This window comes from Aspergillus eucalypticola, assembly GCF_003184535.1.
Source record: "Aspergillus eucalypticola CBS 122712 chromosome Unknown BO83scaffold_21, whole genome shotgun sequence".
Classification (NCBI taxonomy): Eukaryota; Fungi; Ascomycota; class Eurotiomycetes; order Eurotiales; family Aspergillaceae; genus Aspergillus; species Aspergillus eucalypticola.
The window spans coordinates 506,736-527,198 of record NW_020290295.1 but is presented as its reverse complement, the minus strand read 5'-3'; the positions used below and the strand labels follow the sequence as shown (position 1 = coordinate 527,198).

Genomic DNA, 20,463 nt, shown 5'->3' with positions numbered 1-20,463 from the left:
CAGGCGGAAATGCGGCATGGAGGGCATCTGCATCATCGCCATTCCATCTTCCAATCAGCAATCTAATCAATACCCCGTAGACTAAGTCGGAGATGCGGAGTCCAGACTCACGAGCAGGTTGCAATTTGACTTGTCTGTGAATGGCATTTGCATAAACTTCAAGAAATTCCCCCATGCCGCTTGGGATTCTCCTCGACAGCCATCATCTCACTCTTCCTCCCTCCCCTACGCCACTGTGCTTTCAAAGATGGCATCCGTGGCAGTCTCTCCCATTCCTTCGTCGCTCTCCTCCCCAAATAGACTCAGTGCATCGTCGCCCGCAATGTCGGTAGACGAGCTCGAGGGGGAACCTGCGGAGGAAACGATTTACACTATCAACCACCTCATACAGGCTCGAGCCAAAGGACTTCATGGAAACGAGCCTATTGTCGCTTACCCATCGTCGGGGACCGAGTACACATACTACACTCCCAACCAGGTAAACCCGCATCCGCATCTATTACTTGGGGTCACAAGGGATACTGATTACATCTGCCACCAGTTGAACACCTTCGTTGAAGCCGCGTCGGTGCACTATGCAAAGGTCATCCCACAGCGACGGTCCTCGGACGATCCCGTACAGGTTGTAGGGTTGCTGGGTCCCTCCGACTTTGAGTACATGATTACATTGCTGGCTATTTCCCGTCTCGGTCACACAGTCCTCTTGCTATCGACACGCATTGCCGAAGATGCCTACGTCAGTCTGATCGAAAACACCAAGGCTGCCTTCCTCATCACACATCCCAGCTTCCAGGCAGTTGGGGAGAAGGTGGCTTCGCGGACGGCCATCGTACAGCAGCCGGTATTGACGAGTGAGAACTACAATTCTCCCGGCGCAGACACCCTCTGCTTGCCACCAGCGCAGTTGGATGGCAGCATAGAGGCAAAGCATATCTGCTGGATTATCCACTCCAGTGGCTCTACTGGCCATCCGAAGCCTATCTATCAGACGCACTCTGGAGCGTTGAAGAACTACGCCAACAACTTCGGCCTCCGGGGATTCATCACCCTGCCGCTGTTTCACGCGCACGGCATCAGCTGTCTCTTCCGAGCCATGCATTCGCAGAAATTGATCTACCTCTACAATGCGAATCTGCCGCTGACAGCCCCGCATCTGCTGGCAACTTCAAGGACCACCAAGAAATCGAGATCCTGTATGCAGTACCTTATGCACTGAAGCTATTGTCCGAATCCGACGAGGGTCTGCACATGATGGCCCGTTTGGAGCTGGTTATGTTTGGAGGCTCGTCTTGCCCGAAACCCATTGGAGATAAGCTGGTGCAGAACGGAGTGCGTCTGGTCTCCCATTACGGAACCACCGAGACCGGTCAACTGATGACTTCGTTCCGCGAGAGGGATGACCTGGACTGGGACTATGTTCGCCCGGGTCCATCCCTGCTGCCCTACTTGCGTTGGGAGGAACAGATGTCGGGGATTTACGAGCTGTGCGTCTTGGAAGGCTGGCCCTCCAAGGTCGCCAGCAACCGGCCCGACAACTCATATGCAACGAAGGATCTCTTCGAGAAGCACCCGACTAAGCCCAACGCATGGCGCTACTATGCCCGCTTGGATGACACCCTGGTTCTGGAGAATGGCGAGAAGGCAAATCCACTCATCATCGAGGGGGTGGCGCGCAACGACCCCAACGTGGCCGAAGCGATCGTCTTTGGGGCCAACAAGCCTCGTCTCGGATTGTTTCTCATCCCAGCAACCAGTAGCCAGTGCCAGACAGATGACCAGCTAATTGAGGCGGTCTTCCCAGCCATCGAGCGCTGCAATGCGGAATTGCCGGCGTATGCCTACCTCTCCCGAGATATGATTCATGTGCTGCCGGCGGATGCGCCCTATCGCAAGACGGACAAGGGCACTGTTATACGTGCCGCCTTTTATCGCGATTATCAAGAACAAATTGACCAAATCTACGACGCGGAAGATGCAAGTGGTGACCAGGTGCTTGAGGGGGCGGAGCTGGAAGCATTCCTCCGCGAGCAGCTACTGGAGGTCGCGCCAAATATTGATCCCTCTACCTTGGGTGTGACAACCGACATCTTCAGCCTGGGCGTGGATAGTCTGCAATCGATCCGTTTACGTACGACTCTACTCCGGACTTTAGACATCGGAGGCCACAAACTCTCTGAAAACTTTGTTTTCGAGCACCCTTCGGTGCAGGCAATGGCGGACGAGTTGACACGCCTGAGACTGGGACAAGCGCCGAAAGAGCAGCGACCGGTCGAAGAGCGGATGGCGGACCTCATTGAAAAGTACGGCAACCAATTCAAGAGTCATGTTGCAGTGCCTCGCGAAGAGCCTGGTGAGCATGTCGTCGTGACAGGCGCTACTGGATCTCTGGGGGCCCATATTGTTGCCCAGTTGGCCCAGATGGATCATGTCAAGACCATTTACTGCCTGGTCCGGGCAGGGTCCCGCGAAGCAGCTTTCCGTCGTGTTCGTCAATCGCTGCGTGCTCGTGGCCTGTCGTCGATTCTGTCACCAGCTACCGAGCACAAGATCATCTCTCTACCCGCTGACCTCGCCAATCCAGTACGTTTAGGCCTGGACGAAGGCGTGTATAACAGACTGGTACAGTCCGTTACAGCGGTGATGCATTGCGCCTGGTCAGTCAACTTCAACTGGGCGCTGGAGAGCTTCGAGTCCAGCTGCATCGCTGGTACCCGCCATCTTCTCGACCTCTGCCTGGACGTTCATGGACCTCAACCAGCACGGTTTGCCTTCTGTTCGTCCGTAAGCACCGTCGCCCGGACGCCAGGCAATTGGGTCCCGGAGGCGCTGCCAGACAGTCTAGCCTGCGCCCAGCGCATGGGATACGCGCAATCCAAGCTGGTGACAGAGCACATTGTGAACCGCGCCGCTCATCAAGCAGGAATCACCGCTCGGGTGTTGCGTGTGGGCCAGATTATCGCCGACAGCGTCCATGGGATCTGGAACGCTACCGAGGCCATTCCTATGATGTTCCAGACAGCTGAAACCATCCACGCCCTGCCGCAGCTTGATGATCTCCTCTCCTGGACGCCTGTGGATGTCGTGGCGACCAGTGTGATCGACCTGACCATGGCATCCAGGGCAGGCGAAGTGGTCAATCTGACCAACCCACTGTTGAGCCACTGGACAAGAGACTTGCTTCCTCTACTCCGACAAGCTGGGCTAGAGTTTGAGGAGCTCTCTCGCCATGAATGGCTGCAGCGGTTACGCGAGTCTAACCAGGATCCCAATGTCAACCCGCCCATCAAGCTGCTCGAATTTTTCAACAGCAAGTACGACCATGACAAGCCTAGTCGTGTGCTGCTGTACGATACCAAGCAGGCCGTAGCTGCTGCGCCTGCTCTACGCGAGGCTGGCGGACTCACCCCCGAGTTGGTCAGCCGGTTCGTCCAATACTTCCGCACTCACTGCTGGTCCACGTCTACGGGCGCAACCACCACCGCAGCACCAGCACGCGAAGTCATCTTCCTCACCGGACCATGCGGATGCGGCAAAAGCACCGCTGCGCAGGCACTGGCACAGCGATTCGAGATCCCGGTGATCGAAGGCGACAACCTGCATTCGCCGGCCGCGCGGGAGAAGATGGCTAATGGGATTCCGCTGGAGGATCGCGACCGATGGGACTGGTTGGCGCATATCCGAGGGGCAGTGATGGATCGACTGCAGCAAACCACTGCGCCGGCTTTTGCTGTTACCTGCTCCGCACTGCGTACTGTCTATCGTGATGAGCTGCGACGGCTGTCTCAGCTGTTGGACTTCCCTGTTACAGTCACCTTTCTGCTCTTGTCTGTTGACGACCGGGAGACATTGAAGGAGCGTATGGTTGCACGGCTGGCTAAGGAAGATCATTATATGCGCTCAACAATGGTGGATTCCCAGCTGGATATTTTAGAGCAGCCAACGCTGTCGGAGGGCGATGTGCTTACAGTAGACGCGAGTCAGGGTAAGGCACAGATGCTGCAGCAGGTGGAGGAAACTGTACGGGGATTGTTGAAGGCGTAGATTTGATTATACTTTATATTGACTCTATAGTTTTGGCAAAATCAGTCAGCGTGTTGGTCGGTTCATTCCGGGTTGTTTTTGTTTTTCTTTTTCTTTTTCTTTTTTTTTTTTTTTTTTTTCTTGTTATTCTGTACGCTTCTACACCGATCATCGCTAGAGAGTTACAGAATAAGATCCTAGCATGCACCTCAACGTTGAAATTCCTTCACACACTCGTCCATCAATCGAACCGTCTCCCCAATCCGATCAATAAATGGAGCACAGTGACTGCTTTCAATTTCCTTGACGATCCACTGTTGCTGAGTCGCAGCCATCATGCCATACTGTGCTTCTTTCGGAACGGCAGGATCGCCCGTGGTGACTATAAAAGCCAAGCTTCCTTGAAATGCTTCCTCCGCCCATGCAGGAGCCGGCTGGGGCGAGGTAAACGCCAGAGTTGCATGCGGTTTGACCTTCTCATTGAGGTCCTTGAGCAGGGCCGGATCAACATCTCCCGCAAAATTGGCGACGGCGTCAGCGGGTACGTTAAGATTGGCGGTGGGCTGTATTAACGTTAGCCGTTGTGTCTTCCCTGATAAAGTCAGCCTTTTGAAGAACTCACCTTGTCCAGCAGAATCCACGGGGGAAGATCCCCTCCCTGTAATCCTGCACAGCTGACTCCCTCCGGCACTAAGAAGGCTGCGATGAACACCATTCCAATCACGCCACCACGCTTGCCCTGTTGTACTCGCTGTGACTTGGCCAACCCGAGCGCGGCAGCTGCACCGGGCATTCCGGCATATGAATGCATCATCAGGAAGATGTCTTTGCCCTCCTCTTCGACCAACTTGTGCAGTGTATCCCTGATCACGTCCGTGTCGGTCTTGCAGTCTGCAATGGTAGGATCAGCCGGATCAATTGATGGATAACCTGCATAATGAACGGGGTACCCAGCATCAGAACAGGCATTGAGGAAGGGCTGGTACAGCTCGCGGGTGATCCATGCGCCGGGAATGAAGACAAGGGTTGCCATTATAAAAGGGGATGGGATACTCTGGCAGGAGGCGAAAATTGAGCGATGGGATATGAAGGAGGGAGCAACTGGCTTGGGATATAGTAAACTATATATGGCATAGATGTCTAAAACTGGAACTCTGGTGAATGTCATCTGAGAAGCTTGTCATCCAGCCTTGCGATAGGCAAGAAGGTAGTTAGTGCTGACATGTCCCCAAACCTTTCCCATTCCAGCTAGACTTATTGAACTGGCCAGCTGGCGATCTCACCATCCGCCAACTTCCTTTGTTTCCTTTCAGCTAGCTGGTTCGAGGCCTTGCAAACCATGAGATTGACTACTTTTGCAATTGGTGTTTGGCGGCTACCAGTATCTCTAGCGCAATGCCAGACCCGTGATTCCCACGCATGTGTGAATTCCAACCAACGGCAAATAGGAGGCTGATAGGATGGGTGCGAGGCAACCCACAATCAGAGATGTGACTACATTTTCAGGCAATAATGAAGGTATCACTAGCTTGGAGGGTCATGTACTGAGCACAACTCTTCTCTGCCACACCCTATTAGTGGTATTTGTAAAGAACAATTGTATATATTCTCTGTTCCTTGATTTTATCGCCGTGTAATGAACTAAAGCTTTTTATTATAAGTGAGTGATAGTAACTTATTTAATGAATACTAACTGACATAATTGCCTACGCTAATCATGTAGATCATGCTGCAACAAGTTGTAGACAAGCGTTGCTGCGAAAGGGTTTGGCTACTGCCGGCGACGTGTTGTGGGTTGCTGCCTCTCTCAACTCACCTATGCGAATAGTCCACATCCCTCGCACTACCTTGTGCAATAAGCTGATATAACGATTAACTGCTCTTATGCAACTTAAATTGTACAAAGTATCATTCATTGTCTCTCATACTCCATGAGATAGTCCATAGCCGCTCGAGCCGCTCATTAACTATGACAACGGACAGGAAGGAATCCTCCACATTACACACACAGTCCCTATCGTCTTATCATAATTTTGCTGGAATTCTATGCCTGCTGCTGTTGGCGTCCAGCCGTCGAAGCCGACCACGTTTTCTGCACCGGGTTCATCATGTTCATAGCGACTTCATGTTCGCGTTGCATCCTCTTCTGCCAGTACCGACCGAGGAAAAATGCGGCTGCACCTATCAGCGCAGCACCAGCTACTGTTCCTACCACGATTCCTGCAATGTCGCCTCCAGACAGTCCGTTCGAGCCTCCCGAGCTGCTGCTGCTGGAACTGCTAGCCGATGTGGTTGACGAGGACGACGAGGACGACGACGAAGACGAGCTGCTCGTGTCGGCCTCTGAGACATTGAAGCATGGGATGTCGGTGGTGAACGAGCTATATGGTACGTATGTGATATCGGCACAAGCATAGTAGGTCTCGTTACCGTCATTGTCGAAGTCGGAGATGTATTTCAACTGAAGAGTAGCGTTGGACCCGGAAGTGATGTTGGACGGTGGGTTGGGCACTGAATAACATTCGTGACCAGGCTCGACGTCAGGAAAGCGGCTGCCAGCCACAACAGTGGTAAAATCGGCATTCTTGGTGGGGTCTAATGTACGTTAAGGATGTTTTAAACTAGGCGAACCCGGGAAACTTACCATTGTCAAAGGAGATAGCGAGGTTAACGGAGTATGATTCATCCTGAAGGACTATAGAAACTGCACCATTTGCTGAGAAAGAAGAAAGACATCAGTCAATGTGTAAAGTGAACATACCCAGACAGTTCACAACTTACTGAGAGGAAACTCGGTTCGGTTTGTAACGCCCGCCGATGAACCGCAGGGGGCTGTAGTGTCCCAGGTGGCTCCCCAGGCTCTGTCCGGTGGCCACAGGAATGCCGCAGCACCCATATCGGTGGCTTCGGCAGCATACACGCCGGAAGCCATCAAGCTAGTCGTTGCTAGCAAGCAAGCGAACATATTCATGGAAGGCATTCTGTTCCCGAGAAGACAGGTGGATTCCAATTAAGGGGTTTTTCAGGCACTGATGGCTTCCTTTTGAGATTGAAGATGGATCGGCGTGGATTGAAAAGAGAAATTTGAAGGATGATCCGTTCGTTGCACCCCTTATAAAACAGACATCACGCCCGAAAGCTCGCTGTTTCGTCGGTTCAATCACCATGCAACTGCACCAATCCATTACTGATCGTGGTCATGGGAGTAGGCATCTCCAATGGAAAAAGCATGGGAGCGCCAATGGCATGTGATGGGCATCCACTCTCTTCTGGAGCATGTCACCATGCATTCGGTTCCAAAGTCCGCCGTTAGGCGAGCTGTTCGACAGGGTCGGGCTTCCAATAGTGGCAATCCACTAACGGTAAGTTAGGTTATCAATCAGTAAGAACTAGCCTGGTTCTGGAAAGGAAGGAATGGCACTAATCACAAAAACCCCTCCTTTGCGGTCACGATGCATCTGAATCATCCGTGAATTGACAGTCGGAAAGGGCAGCTCCCGGCATCGGATCATATCAGATCGATAAGGGCTCCACCGCGGCCCAATTAGATTCTCCGTCAGCTTGCTCCAGGTTGGAAGAGCATAACGCTAGGAGCTCGTTACTCTTTGCTATTTGCTCATGATAAAACAGTTCAACTACATCATTAGTATTCCGCCATGCCCCCAGAGTCAATGATGGTCATTACATAACAAGGGAACAGTGAGCTGTGGGTCCGCTCCCTGAAAAGGGTAGGGGTGGGCCCCCAGCACTGGAGGGTCTCGAATCGCGCAAATATCCCTGTCTGCATCCCGATGGCAGAATGTGCCTGAACGCCATTTTCTTTCTTGCCAAGCCGTTGGCCTGTTCGCCATGACACATGGAATAGTGGACCGAATTCCTCCCTTTGTATAATATCTCCGAGCACCCATACCAGCTAACGACGGATCCTTGGCGTTCCAAGATTTTCTTCCCTGAGTGGGTATCCTGGGACCGGGATGACTGAAAGCATGTGGTTTAGCTCAATCAATCCAAGGTCATTGCCTTCGGATCAGATAAGTATTTTCATCGGGGTCCACACTCATTAGTATGACAAGCTTTGACCAGGGGCGTACTCGAATAATTTATCCGGGCTGACCAGCTCAACCAGAAATTCCCTAACTTGACTGGCATACCGAGTCGAAGGAGATGAACGTCCGAAAATCGGACCCTCCCATGTCCTGCTTGTAGACCCTATGATGTAACCTCGCGACATACTACTAAAAGCCCTGCACCGTTCAGCCAGCTGACTGGTCCAGAATTCAGTGTACTCTTGCGGGATTAATCTATTAGAGTCCAGGCGAGCGCCACCCTTAGCTCCTCCTTATTGTACTGCAGACTCCGTCTGCACTGCACTCAAGGCAGTCGCCAGACCGGGAACCCGTATGAACCCGAGAAAAATCTACTAGTCTATAGACATTGTGAAAAGGAATACCATGGGTCCCAAAAGCATATGGCGGGACATGGTCCGGTGGCCTGACAACTTTCTCAAGGTTACCGGCGTCAGCGCAATAATGGAGCGAACTATGACTCGATCTACTGCCTTACAGAATAGAAGTCAGTGCAGCACACGGACTCATTGGAGCATATAACGGTGCTGATCCCACCGAGCACAACCATTCCACGTCACAAGCTCATTGGACGCGAAGCATCTCTTCTCCCTATCACGTTACCCGATACAGACACGGCTCTGCAGATCTAGAGATGCAGTCACTTCTTTTCATTCTCGCTGCCGTTGCAGCTCTTGTCACTCCCGGCTTTTCATGGAGCTTCCCTGGCACTTTCCCTATAGTGAGGAGGGAATCGATCGAACCCGGCAGTCCCTTGTATGAGTGTCACGCGAATTGCGGTATGTATGATGCAGCACCGATTGATGTGTTCTTTCATGGAATGACTCGCTTACCCTCATGATGACTTTGCTCCTTTACTATGACCATTCCCAATCCCACCGCTTCATGCAGCTAACCCGGGAAATGTCACAGGTGGCGTGATTCTTATCTCCCAAGACAGCGATGATTATTGCTCTAATTCGACGTACAAGTCTGAGCTCAGTGCCTGTTTGAAATGTGCTCTGACATACAACATCTGGCAATATTACGGCGACGATGTGAAGTCTGCAGCCGAGGCTTGCGGGGACAGCGCCACTCCCAGTGCCTCTTCCGCTACCGGGGCTGCAGCCACTGCGACAGCTGCTTCTAATAGTGTATGTTATTTACCAAGTGTCTGGTAGCACACCCAGATCTGACTGACGTGGCCTTCTTCTAAGTCCGCTACGAACACTGCGAACATGGCAACCATCACTTCGACAGCTACTCGAAGTAACTCTGCTTCGTCGGCAACGTCTACTTCCGGTGCTAATACTTTGCTCGGTTCCAACGCATTGGTCTTGGTGTTAGCTGCTGCGGCCGGAGTAGGGGCTTTGATGTAGAAATCCTATTGCAGGATACATGATTCTAGTCCTTGGGGGTGGGGGTGGGGACTCGTTACAAAGAGGCTGGAGTCTGAGTAATGTATATGGATCACCATGGAAACCTCTCTGTGTAAGATAATATCCTGAGAATGATACTTAAAGCAAATAGACGTACATCTCCTCCTTATAACGGCTCAAGGTTGGGAGGAAGGGGACTATGGCTAAAATAAGGCTGATAAATCTACTATCAATTAGTCTTCAGATGAACCATGTGCTTCACTAGGCTCTTTATAGCTAAAATTATACTTTATCTCCTGATCAGTGTTACGTCTTTCATAGAATGATCCATAGATGCAAAGAGAGGTACGCTAGTGGTAGCAAGTGTTATACTCAACAAATGTAATGCTATCACAAATGGCCCAGGGAGGCCAGCGTTGTAAATCCTAAGTATACACATAATAAAATGACAGTAAGGTAATATATATATATATATATATATATATTATGCTTTATTAATACGATGCGCAGCCTTGTTTGGCTGTTTAGTAAAGGGGCATCTTGTAGGCGTCGAAGATGTAGTCCCAAGTATCAAGAAAGACCTGGTCATAAACACAGTTAAACTTGGTGCTGTTCTCGGTCCAGAGAGGATGAAGTGGCCAGGAGTAAAGCTGGACATTCTGGCCCTCTCACTCACCCGCCAGGTGGATGGCGTTGAGGATATAAGGAACAATACCCTTCTTAATCCAGTTAATTATGATAGCCAGATTAATCTGGGGGAATGGGCCGTTGGCCTGGACATCATTGGTTGAGCAGTGAGATGCACCCGGCACCAGGAACAGACAGTACTAGTCATCCATAGCAGCGATACTGGCGTTGTAAGACATGTCCGGGTACATGATATTGCGGATGGAGTTGTAAAAGTAGACCGAAGAACTGGTAGGAATAAACTAATCAGATTCACCGTAGAAAGTAATGATCTTACCACCCGCCTTCTCAAACTTAGTTAGATCGGGCCAGGTAGTCTGCATGACATCCTCGTAGCGCTTCCAGCCCAACTCCATCCAGTCACGTAGGGTGTCGTAGGTGACATTGTCAAGGGTAGACAGGTTTTCGGCATCGCGGAGCTCCAGGAACTTGGCAACCCACTCACCACCGGTAGAGGCAATGCTCAGTTCATACTCGCCAGTCTCGGAGTTATAAGAGGTCTCGGCGTCACTGAAGGAGGCAGTGGGCTGGTAGGAGATGTAGGCACGGCGGCCCTTGGAGTCATGCAGACCCTTGAGGATTTCAGCAGCCACGGCAGTACCCTTGGCAGAGACGGTGCCGTTGATGGCGGGTCAGTGCCACGCTTGCCAAATCCAAGACCAATTCCGCTGCTGGATCTGGCAGCGCAATGGTAGGGAAGGCCAATGGTGGAGTTGATGTTGAAGTGGAGCTGGCAGAGATCGGTACGCGCAACAACACCGTCGACCTTGCCATCGAGAGAATCGCAAGCGTCGATGGTGGCATTGACGATCTTCTCCAGTTCACACGGAGGGGGGTAGTATCCGAGGGTCTTCTCCACAATGTTAGAGTAAAGATGGTTGGCCTGCTGCTGGCTGTAGCGAATGGCAGGGGCACCAGGGATGACACCGTCATAGACGCCAGGGTACTTCTGAATCTGACTCCAGCCTTCACGACCACCCTCGGAGCAGCCCTGGTAGTAGGTGTACAGCTTCTCCTCTCCCATGCTATAGAAATTCTTGGTGAATTCCTTGCCGATCATGGTCAGCTCGCCGATACCGTGATAACCCATTGAGTAGAGGGCCTCGTAGTTAATCGTGCCATTGGCCAGGAGGAAAGCAATGTCCAATTCGCCGCCAAAACCGCCGTCGGTGGTACCGGCAACAGCACCATACATGACACCACCGGGAAGATAGCTAGAGCCGCCGCTGATCATGTACGCCATGCCACCTGTGGCCAGGAAGCGGTTCTCGAAGCTCTCAGGGGCGGGGAGCCAGTACTGCAATTTCACGGTGTCACCGCGACCATTATGGGTGTAGTTGAAGGTGATGCCGCAGTAATCGTAGGTGGCATCGGGGAAGAAAACCTGGCCGCTGGTAGAGGCGTTGTAGACGGGGGAGGCGGTTACAGAGGAAGGAATCATGGTGAGTCCGTACACAGAGGTGGGCAGGGCAGCCTTGACGTTGGCAGTGGTACAGACATCAGCCAGAGAAGCTGCATGGGCAGCAGTGGCGGTCAAACCAGCTATCATCGCAGCACGACGCATGATGGGCTTTCAACAGATGAGAGATGGAATAATGGTGCAAATGATGTCCAGGCAGATATGGAATCAAGTTACCTCGTTAGAGAAAGTAGGGGAAAGAGTGGATGAACGATTGATGTCTTCTGGGCAATAGATGTGGTCGGAGGGAGCCTGGGTCTTATATAGCCTGCATCTAACCATGACAAGCTCTCTTTCGGTCTGCCGTGTAAAAGAGATCATTGTGGCGAAACAATGCGAAAAGCTGGTCAGGAGACGCTTCCCAGTGGATGCCGGTCACTATAGAATTCGAACGCCTCCCTCTCCCGGCCCCGAGTAGTGGTTGATACAAGAACGCGTGTACTACGGGCCACTGAAAAATTAGTATGGTAGTCTAATAGATAGTGTCTACAATATAGACAAATCGGTTGAAAGCTCCGAATTGGAACACGTTAAAACGCATCTTGATAGATTCGTCACAACGGGAGGCTGAGTGGCTCCAGGGCACCATTGTCCGCAGAGGTACTTGGACTGATGCTGGAAACATTCCGAGCACCAGTTGATGATCTCTTGTAGCTTACTTTCACATCATTGTTCTCATCACTCCTGCTCAGGCGGTCTATAGAGGATTGAAGGTATTCAACGGCGTGGATCGACCGTTACCCCAGGTAGATTCCACGGCGTTTGCCCTTCTTGTTCCCAAACCAATGTAGGCGTACCTGCACTTGGACCAGGCAAAATCCTTATGGAAATATGAAGCACCTAGTGATAGAACATAGCAGCAGACCTGCTGCCGAGACTTTGGCAGTAAAATATGGATGCTTCTCCTTGAGCAGATTCCGAGATGCCGTCAATTTCCGCAGCGGCTGATATTGGGCAGGATGACATGGCTAGTCGCGGTGTTGAGCTGAGATCTTAAAATCCCAAAATTTCAAGAAATAGGTCTACTGCAGGGTCTTCTCAACTCTCTCGCCACGAGCATGAGTCAGTAAGCCTTCCCATTCACTAAGTGCAGTATCCGTTGCACAGAGAGCATCTTGGTCGGTTTTCTACATACTATTTCATGGCATTGCACTGTTACTCATGTCGGCGGTTGTAGAGCAGACATTATTTTCAGGGTCCAAGTTAGGGTGGGTTCGTTGTCGCCCCGTGCTGTCAAAAACTTTATCCGCCCTGTACGTAAAAGATTGTCGATCATGAAACCATCCACCACGCTCTCCCATATCTTGGGACAATCAGACATCCCTTGATTATACCTTATTTGACCGCGTCACGTATCGGGCATAGTAAATTTGTGTTCACGTCTAGGCACCAGCTTCTGAGCCTGAGAGGCAGGCTGTTGGGTCAGCTTGTGAATGGGCTGGAGTATGCTTGATTAAAAGTGAAACTTCTTTATCGGCGGGATATTCGGTGATTTGTTCGTCAAAAGAGGTCTCTATAGGATTTTTGGTACGGTATCTTACGTGGCGACCCCGTATCTTGGTGGGACTTGGGGTATTTTATTATGCGGACCAGGAAAGAAGGCTAAACGGGTATATGAAACTCTTACCGTGTAATCCACCTTTCTAGTGCAATATGGAGGTGGTGCTATCTATAGGACGTAGTTCGTCTGCGCCACTGACCAACTTATGCAGGTACGCAATGCTAGAAGATCGCTCTTGACGCTACAGCACAAGTCTAGTAGTCAATACGCAGGTCTCGATCATTTAGCCTATCACGTTCAATTGTGGCTTTACTAGCTTCAACCTTGGTTAGTATCTGACGCATGGGTATGTTTTGGTTGCTACGTGGGTAGAAGGATATCAATTGAACTGGTTTTAGAGGCACTACCGTCTTTGAAGAATCATAGAGTCAAACAGAGCATCTTAGCAGAGGTCATTGTGCCGATATACATATGAGAGACAATTTCATGGCATTCCAGGTGACCATTGACAAACAAACGCCTATTTGATACACCAGTATGCCTATATGCTCCCAATTCCCATCTATCGCAAAAACATACTTCTTCTGCGTGCTGGGTAGAGACTTCCAATCTTAGTTTAACTTCTGTAGTAAACTTCTCTGCCCCGCTGCCAAGGTATTAAACCTTTTCTCCATGTGGGCTGTTCAGCTACAGTCTGGCTGTATATTACCAGCGCTTAACATAATCCGTGAAGAAGGCCTACTTTTTAGCGCTTACCCTGAGTCCATCATACATCTTTTCTTCGACGGAACTACATATCATGAATAATCAGAATCCGTGAATCAAGTGTACGTCAGCGCAGCAATTCCCTCATGGGGTTGACGGCAGGAGAGATACTGATGGGTTCAGGCAGCAGGAATTCTACTAACAAAAAGAACTCAACAGAACACAGTGGGACTCCATAAAAGAGGGCTCTGTATATCTTTGCGGTGATAAAGTCGTCATGGCTCCATTTGGCGTTAACGTTGACGATCACATTTTAGGGAGTCAATAGGCAGGCACACCTGGTGATAGAGTAGTATAGCTGTGGGCCCTGAAGTGAACTAGTATCTGGTTGATTACTAGTGCGATGCGATCTTTTCTAGCAAGGCAGGGTGGTCCACCAGAGCAGACTCTTGGCTGCACGATGGGGTGGAATTTTACGTCAGGCACGCCACTGATATGGAACCAATGGAATGTCTCTGGTAATGATAACCCCTCAATCTGGATCTTGCTGAGCCTGCACACTAGGCTGCTATTACAAGAAATTGTCTGAATGGGAGAAACATTCTAGTTGAAACGCTTGGTTTCCACGCCGGTCCCTGGAGAAAACCGCCCACACGGCAGATTACGGCCATCCTTTCACCCGTAGAAGGGGCTAGTACTATTTTCAGCCCTTCAAGATATGATGAGGCAGTCTTTCACTTCTTTCTTCAGCTACCTTTCTCATTTCATTTCCTTCTGCCGCTTAGTATTACCTTCTACCCTCCCTTTCAGATGGAAATGCCGGTCTACAAACTTCCATCCTCCCCTTCAGAGACCTTTACGCATTACAATGATTTTATTTTATTGATTATAGACTGTTACGAATAATAAATTCTCCATTTGTGTGCAACGCCCGCCATGTAGTTGTACGCGGGACACACGGGTGTATGGCAGGTCATATACTATCAGAACGGGCCGGAGACGCGTACAAGACGTGGTTACATAGGAATCTATGATCACTGTGCTGTGAGTACATGATTGACAGATTCAGCCTCGTTTTAGTTATCTCGCCTCCTGGAACTATGCTAAATAACAACTCCAATTCCTCATGCTTGTAGAATCAATCATGAGCATGTTCATTGCTAGGCCACGTCTGTACTACATACATTCACCTTTATTAATCAGACCTGTTCAGAAATGTCTCTCTATTTAGCTAGGGTTCATCTTCTTCTCGCAGTGAGACATGCGGTTACTCCAGCAACGAATAAGGGTGGGTACAGTCTAATCAGGATGCCCCGCACATCTTTTAGGTTTCCCCGCGGTTCCCGGAGCCCAAGCGTCCATTAACATGAACTTTCTTCCACACAACCATCGCCATATACCCATCAGCCTCCTTCTACTTCCCTTCCTCTAGTACATCTCTACGATGTCTGTCGCTGCAACAGAGAAGCGACCGGAGATTATTGAGATTGCCCGGGATCTGAATCATGTTCCCATGTGCGAGGACTACGAGCGCATGATCTCCGGCATGCTGTAGGAGACCTCTTTCCATGTGCAATGCATGCACCACCTAACAGTCTCTCAGGTATAATCCCATCGTTCCCCGGTTGATGGAAGCTCGTCATCGGGCCCGCGGAGTCACTCAGGACTACAATAACCTAGATGCGAAATCTGTGTCGTACGAGAAGATTGCAGACGTGCGATTTGAGCTGCTGCAACAGGTGGTGGGGAGAGTCGGCTCGGGAACCTTTGTGGAACCCCCATTCAATCCAGACTATGGCTGTAACATTGTCATTGGCCGTGATTGCTTCATCAACTTCAAGTGAGTCCACCCGTTTAAGCGATGAGCTTTTGTCGCTAACAATAAACCAGCTTCACTGCCCTCGACACCAGCTTGATCATCATTGGCGACCGCGTGCAGTTTGGCCCTAACGTCAACCTCTTCACGGCCGGACATGACGTCAGTGTCCTCTCGCGCCGCAAGTTTGTCGAATTTGGCCATCCCATTCGCATCGGCGATGATTGCTGGATCGGCGGCAACGTTGTCATCTTGCCTGGGGTGACCATTGGCGAGGGCTCAACTATCGGTGCGGGTTCCGTCGTTACCAAGGATATTCCTCCTTTCTCTGTGGCTGTGGGAAATCCCTGTCGCGTGCGCAAGACCATCCCGTCAGCAGAGGAGGAGGAGCAGGACCCGAACAATCCTTACCGGAATATGGTGCGCGAAGATAGACAATAGACTGATACAGGTTAGGTGATTGGGCTTCTATAACTGACCGGTCAAACCCAGTTCTGAGATTCTGTTCATATAGACCAACTATATCAATGATTCTCTATTATATGCATAACATCGCATCTATTCACCGTCCACCATAACCCTGTGCTCAGCTCAGAACTCAATGCAGACCTTGCCAACATGCTGCCCACTAGCCAGGTAGCCATAAGCCTCGACCACCTGGTCACGACTGAACTTGAACGTCTTCTCGACCGGCACCGGAAGATCCCGGTTTCCAATAAAGCGCACCGCTTCTTCCAACAGCTGCTTGGAACCCACCATAATACCACGTACCACGGCGCCCTTGCCAATAGCCAATGCAGCAACGTTCGGCATTTCCTCCTGGGAAGCCTGAGCCAGGAAACCAATCACCGCAATAGTGCCACCGTACGCGACGGCGTCGAGTGACTGCTTGATGGTTCCCGCCCCTCCGTTTTCAAAAATGTAATCTGCACCTTGGCCGTTCGTAACCTTCTGCACCGCAGCACCCCAGTTGGGCGTTTTCTTGTAGTTGATAGTATAGTCGACGCCATACTTCTCCTTGACATGCTGGAGTTTCTCGTCAGAGGATGAGGTGATGATAGTAGTCGCGCCGGCCGCCTTGGCCAGGACAAGACCTGTGATAGACACTCCACCGGTTCCTAAACAAATCAGATACTGCGATCACCAACAAGAGGAATTATGCATGACAACATACCCAAGAAAAGCACCGACTGGCCTGGGCGCAGAGGTACGTTCCCATACAGAGCGTTCCATGCCGTAACTCCGGTGCACACGACACCCGCCCACTGAGCATAGCTCAACTTGGAAGACTCTGGGATCTTGATCACAGCGTGTGCCGGCACGGAGAAGTATTCTCGCATGACACCATCAACAGGACCACCCATGCCCCAATGCCAGCTCCTCATGGGGCCGTACGTAGTAGCGAGGTCAAAGTTGACGATAACCTTGTCTCCCTGCTGCAGCCCGGAGACACCCTCACCGACCTCGACGATGTCACCGGCAGCATCAGATCCCGGCACGACCTGATCCTTGACTGGGAAGGGATATTGGCCGGTGGAGATGGCAATGTCGCGGAAGTTCAGGGCGACACTGCGGACTTTGATGAGGACTTCATGCTTGCCGGCGGAGGGGATGGCTTCTTGATGTTGGACCAGCTTGTCCCAGGAATCGCGGGCGGAGAGACGAAGAACTGTTTGGGACATTTTGATATATGTTTGTAGGGTGTAGCAAGAGTTGTCTATAGTCCTGAGTGATGGTACTATTGTTGCGAACAGCGCGAATCTTTTCGGTGTTATTTGTAGGTCTTGAATATGGAATCTACAACGTTACTAGTCTACAGTCGGCCACATTATATATTTATGTTGTCGCCGTATTTCTGCCCCAACCGGTATTGCCATAACGGTTGCGACGCGAGATAAGATTATTATAAATCGAAGACTCGTACAGAACACCATCATATGAAGCTTAATAATTTCTAATGAGTGACCCTCTCTAAGACGTGGTTCTCAGGAGGGTTGTCGTTGGGGTCAAAATGATACCTTCATAATGCGGCGATTGGGGCAGAAAATGAGGTACTTTTTGCCCCATATACCAGTTAGTTAGATAATTAGAAAAGTTATGATCTCATTGAGAAGCAGTAGCCAATGAAAGCATCCCAATCAGCCGAATACATGGGGCCATTCGGCATGCTGACTCATCTCTTACACTGTCCCCCTTTTCTGCCCCGATTCTGCCCCAATTTCTGCCCCGAATTACCATCCCAATTCTTCCCCATCATCAGTATCCAAGCATCAATTCCATCCCATCCGGCATGGCGCCAGGAAGACCCAAAGTGCATATCCCCCCATGTACCTTCTGTGGTAAGATCTTTAATCGGTCGCATCACCTGCGGCGACATGAGCGGATTCGTAAGTGGCCCTTCACCGCGTCACCCTCCGATCCAGTAGACATTGACCTTTTTGTAGATACTCAGGAAAAGCCGTTCCAATGTCGCTGCGGCCATGCATTTGCCAGACAGTAAGCCATTATCATGTAACAGCACCCTTAGTAATGTCCTGCCAACATAATGAAGGGACCTTCTGAGGCGCCATAACCGGGTATCCCACTCGTCCACGGGACTTCAGTCGCCTCCAGAGAAATCACCCAACACGGGGTCTTCGAGCGCTGGTCCGGATCAAGTCGATTCAATCAACTCGTCCCTACCAGTCTCTGCAGGCTTGGAAAATGTCATCTCGGCGCCGAATTTGTCTGCTTCGACAGTCCCATTTCCGAGTATAACCACTCCGACCGCATGGGACGAGCCATCCCAGGCACTTCCTGCTTTCTTTCCACCCCCCCTGGAAAGCTTCCCCGAAATGGAGTTGGGGCAGGACCCAATCTCCGATAACTTTGCCTTTGCATTTCCCAACTTTGTCCCCTCTCAATTCCTCAATACTGAGATCTCTCTTTCAGATCTACTCGAGCAGTTTCCCACACAGGGGCAGGAGTCTCAGGGACCACGGCCGTCTTCAACGCCAGCTGGTCCGCCCGCTGTCTCTCCCGACGACACAACAGACTACCCTGGTGACCTGCCTGATCCTAAGTACCGGTTACAGCGACGATTGCCATCGCTAGATGATCAGCCGCACAAAATTGGCCTGGATGCGCAGCTCGACGCGGCCGGATGTCCGTGGGCAATCTCCGCTGTCGCTTACAAGATCATCATGGACAAATTGACCGCGAAGCGGACGGCCTTGGATGGGGTTTTATTACCATCCAGATGCGCTCTCGTGCGGTATTTGGAAGGCTACTTCCGAGGATTTCATGATCACCTTCCGTTCCTGCATGTGTCGACCTTCCGCGCAGAGACTGTCGAACCGGAGCTCCTCCTTGCTATGGCGGCTGTCGGAGCCTTGCACCGCTTCGAGCATCACAGGGGTCACCAGTTGTACATTGCAGCGAGGTCCTTGATCGATCAGAACACACGGGATCGTCGTCGCAGGCTGGTTAGCCAGTTAGTCGGCCATTCGCCAGGGTCTGCAGCATATGCTAGCCCGTTTTCGGACAGTCGCCGCAATTCGAGAAACCCAGCCAGTGCAGATGACATGACTGAAGACAACACCAATGAACTTCAGCGAGCACAAGCCTTGATCGTTCTTACAGCCATGAGCTCTTGGGGCGAGGAAGTACTTGCGCAGGATAGTCTAGCGATGAGCAGCCAGTTGGCAGTACTCGTGCGGAAACTGGGAATTCAAGAAACAGACAACTGTGCAGACGCCGAACTGAGCTGGCCGGCGTGGGTGGCACACCAACAGCGGCGACGCACCTTCTTGATCGCATACATCGTCTTTAACCTGCAGAGCATCATCTCCAACATTCCACCGCAGATCCTTACCAGCGAGGTGGCAGTCTGTCTGCCCTCCTGCGAAGGAGAATGGAGGGCCTCATCACCCGCTGCTTGGGAGCGACATCGCGCCGTGTCCCGGCTACATGAACGCGTATTCACCTCGACACTCAACGACCTTCTCAACGGAAACGATATTACCAACCATAGTCTCATATCTCCATTTTCCAACTATATCCTCATTCACGGTCTGGTGCAGCGCATCTACTTTGAGCGACAAGCCGCCGGCGGCAGTTTACGCGCCCCGCTCATAGAATCCCTCGAATCTGCACTGAAGCACTGGCAAGCCAGCTGGGAGAGCACCTGGGAGTCCAGTCTGGACCCATATTCTCCCAAGGGACCTTTGGGATTTAACGCAACCGCACTGCTCCGACTGGCTTACATCCGCTTGAATTGCCGAACAGGGCTATGCCATGAGCTCCTCTCTAGAGATACGACTCGGCTTAAATCACTCATCTCTCCAACACCACCGCCGGACCATATCAGTCGTTCTCCTTCCCTCGATCGCGCTATTCTCCAGTGCATTCACGCGCTGAGCATCCCTGTGCGGGTGGGAATTCCCTACGTCGCACGTACACAGACCTTGGACTGGAGCGTGCAACACTCCATCTGTCACCTTGAGTGTGCGGTGCTATTGATACGGTGGATGCAGATGCTAGCTATTGTCGTGGCAGTACACGGAATCGCAAGTTTGCGGGAAGACGAACGGAAGCTGCTCTACATGGTGGAGTACTTGGTTCAGGAGACACATTGCGCGGAGGGAGAGGAAGACAAGGAAGGAGAGAGCGAAGCAGAGAAGATCCAGCGACTGGCGAGGATGACCGCGCAGGTATGGGCGGAGATATCAAGCGGTAGTCATGTCTTCGATCTGGTTCGGAGGATTGGGGAGTCGTTGGGGGGTATTGCGGACGTGCTAACGGGGGAAGGGGGGTAGTGAGACATACCATATCTCCTCCAGTTCTGAAAATGT

General features: G+C 51.3%; 7 protein-coding genes across 7 annotated transcripts; 3 read left to right on the top strand and 4 right to left on the bottom strand.

Moving 5' to 3' along the window:
* Positions 1–228: 228 nt before the first annotated feature.
* On the top strand, positions 229–4,041 carry BO83DRAFT_450822 (NRPS-like enzyme; the record flags this gene model as incomplete). The annotated part of the gene is made up of 9 exons (XM_025536815.1): positions 229–478; positions 542–1,056; positions 1,146–3,311; positions 3,333–3,363; positions 3,391–3,729; positions 3,769–3,807; positions 3,844–3,856; positions 3,884–3,957; positions 3,982–4,041. The coding sequence occupies exons 1-9, from the start codon at positions 248–250 to the stop codon at positions 4,039–4,041; spliced, it is 3,468 nt and encodes a 1,155-aa protein (XP_025385772.1). The 5' UTR covers positions 229–247.
* A 188-nt stretch (positions 4,042–4,229) lies between these two features.
* On the bottom strand, positions 4,230–5,063 carry BO83DRAFT_410046 (alpha/beta hydrolase; the record flags this gene model as incomplete). The annotated part of the gene is made up of 2 exons (XM_025534182.1): positions 4,643–5,063; positions 4,230–4,583 (listed from the first exon to the last, which is right to left on the bottom strand). The coding sequence occupies exons 1-2, from the start codon at positions 5,051–5,053 to the stop codon at positions 4,230–4,232; spliced, it is 765 nt and encodes a 254-aa protein (XP_025385771.1). The 5' UTR covers positions 5,054–5,063.
* A 1,001-nt stretch (positions 5,064–6,064) lies between these two features.
* BO83DRAFT_429450 (copper acquisition factor BIM1-like domain-containing protein) lies at positions 6,065–7,000 on the bottom strand (the record flags this gene model as incomplete). Its single annotated transcript, XM_025535468.1, has 3 exons — positions 6,065–6,615; positions 6,665–6,736; positions 6,802–7,000. The coding sequence occupies 3 exons, from the start codon at positions 6,998–7,000 to the stop codon at positions 6,065–6,067; spliced, it is 822 nt and encodes a 273-aa protein (XP_025385770.1).
* A 1,678-nt stretch (positions 7,001–8,678) lies between these two features.
* On the top strand, positions 8,679–9,463 carry BO83DRAFT_419136 (uncharacterized protein; the record flags this gene model as incomplete). Its single annotated transcript, XM_025534865.1, has 3 exons — positions 8,679–8,884; positions 9,018–9,238; positions 9,302–9,463. The coding sequence occupies exons 1-3, from the start codon at positions 8,740–8,742 to the stop codon at positions 9,461–9,463; spliced, it is 528 nt and encodes a 175-aa protein (XP_025385769.1). The 5' UTR covers positions 8,679–8,739.
* Positions 9,464–9,987: 524 nt separating this feature from the next.
* BO83DRAFT_419135 (tannase and feruloyl esterase) lies at positions 9,988–11,803 on the bottom strand (the record flags this gene model as incomplete). Its single annotated transcript, XM_025534864.1, has 5 exons — positions 10,752–11,803; positions 10,428–10,722; positions 10,340–10,392; positions 10,136–10,290; positions 9,988–10,072 (listed from the first exon to the last, which is right to left on the bottom strand). Exons 1-5 carry the CDS (start codon positions 11,712–11,714, stop codon positions 9,988–9,990), a joined length of 1,551 nt encoding a protein of 516 aa, XP_025385768.1. The 5' UTR covers positions 11,715–11,803.
* A 4,419-nt stretch (positions 11,804–16,222) lies between these two features.
* Positions 16,223–17,386, bottom strand: BO83DRAFT_419133 (zinc-dependent alcohol dehydrogenase family protein; the record flags this gene model as incomplete). The annotated part of the gene is made up of 2 exons (XM_025534863.1): positions 16,806–17,386; positions 16,223–16,749 (listed from the first exon to the last, which is right to left on the bottom strand). The coding sequence occupies exons 1-2, from the start codon at positions 17,311–17,313 to the stop codon at positions 16,223–16,225; spliced, it is 1,035 nt and encodes a 344-aa protein (XP_025385767.1). The 5' UTR covers positions 17,314–17,386.
* A 459-nt stretch (positions 17,387–17,845) lies between these two features.
* BO83DRAFT_410042 (FTFMHR domain-containing protein) lies at positions 17,846–20,427 on the top strand (the record flags this gene model as incomplete). The annotated part of the gene is made up of 4 exons (XM_025534181.1): positions 17,846–18,018; positions 18,076–18,127; positions 18,183–18,207; positions 18,235–20,427. Exons 1-4 carry the CDS (start codon positions 17,922–17,924, stop codon positions 20,425–20,427), a joined length of 2,367 nt encoding a protein of 788 aa, XP_025385766.1. The 5' UTR covers positions 17,846–17,921.
* Positions 20,428–20,463: the final 36 nt, after the last annotated feature.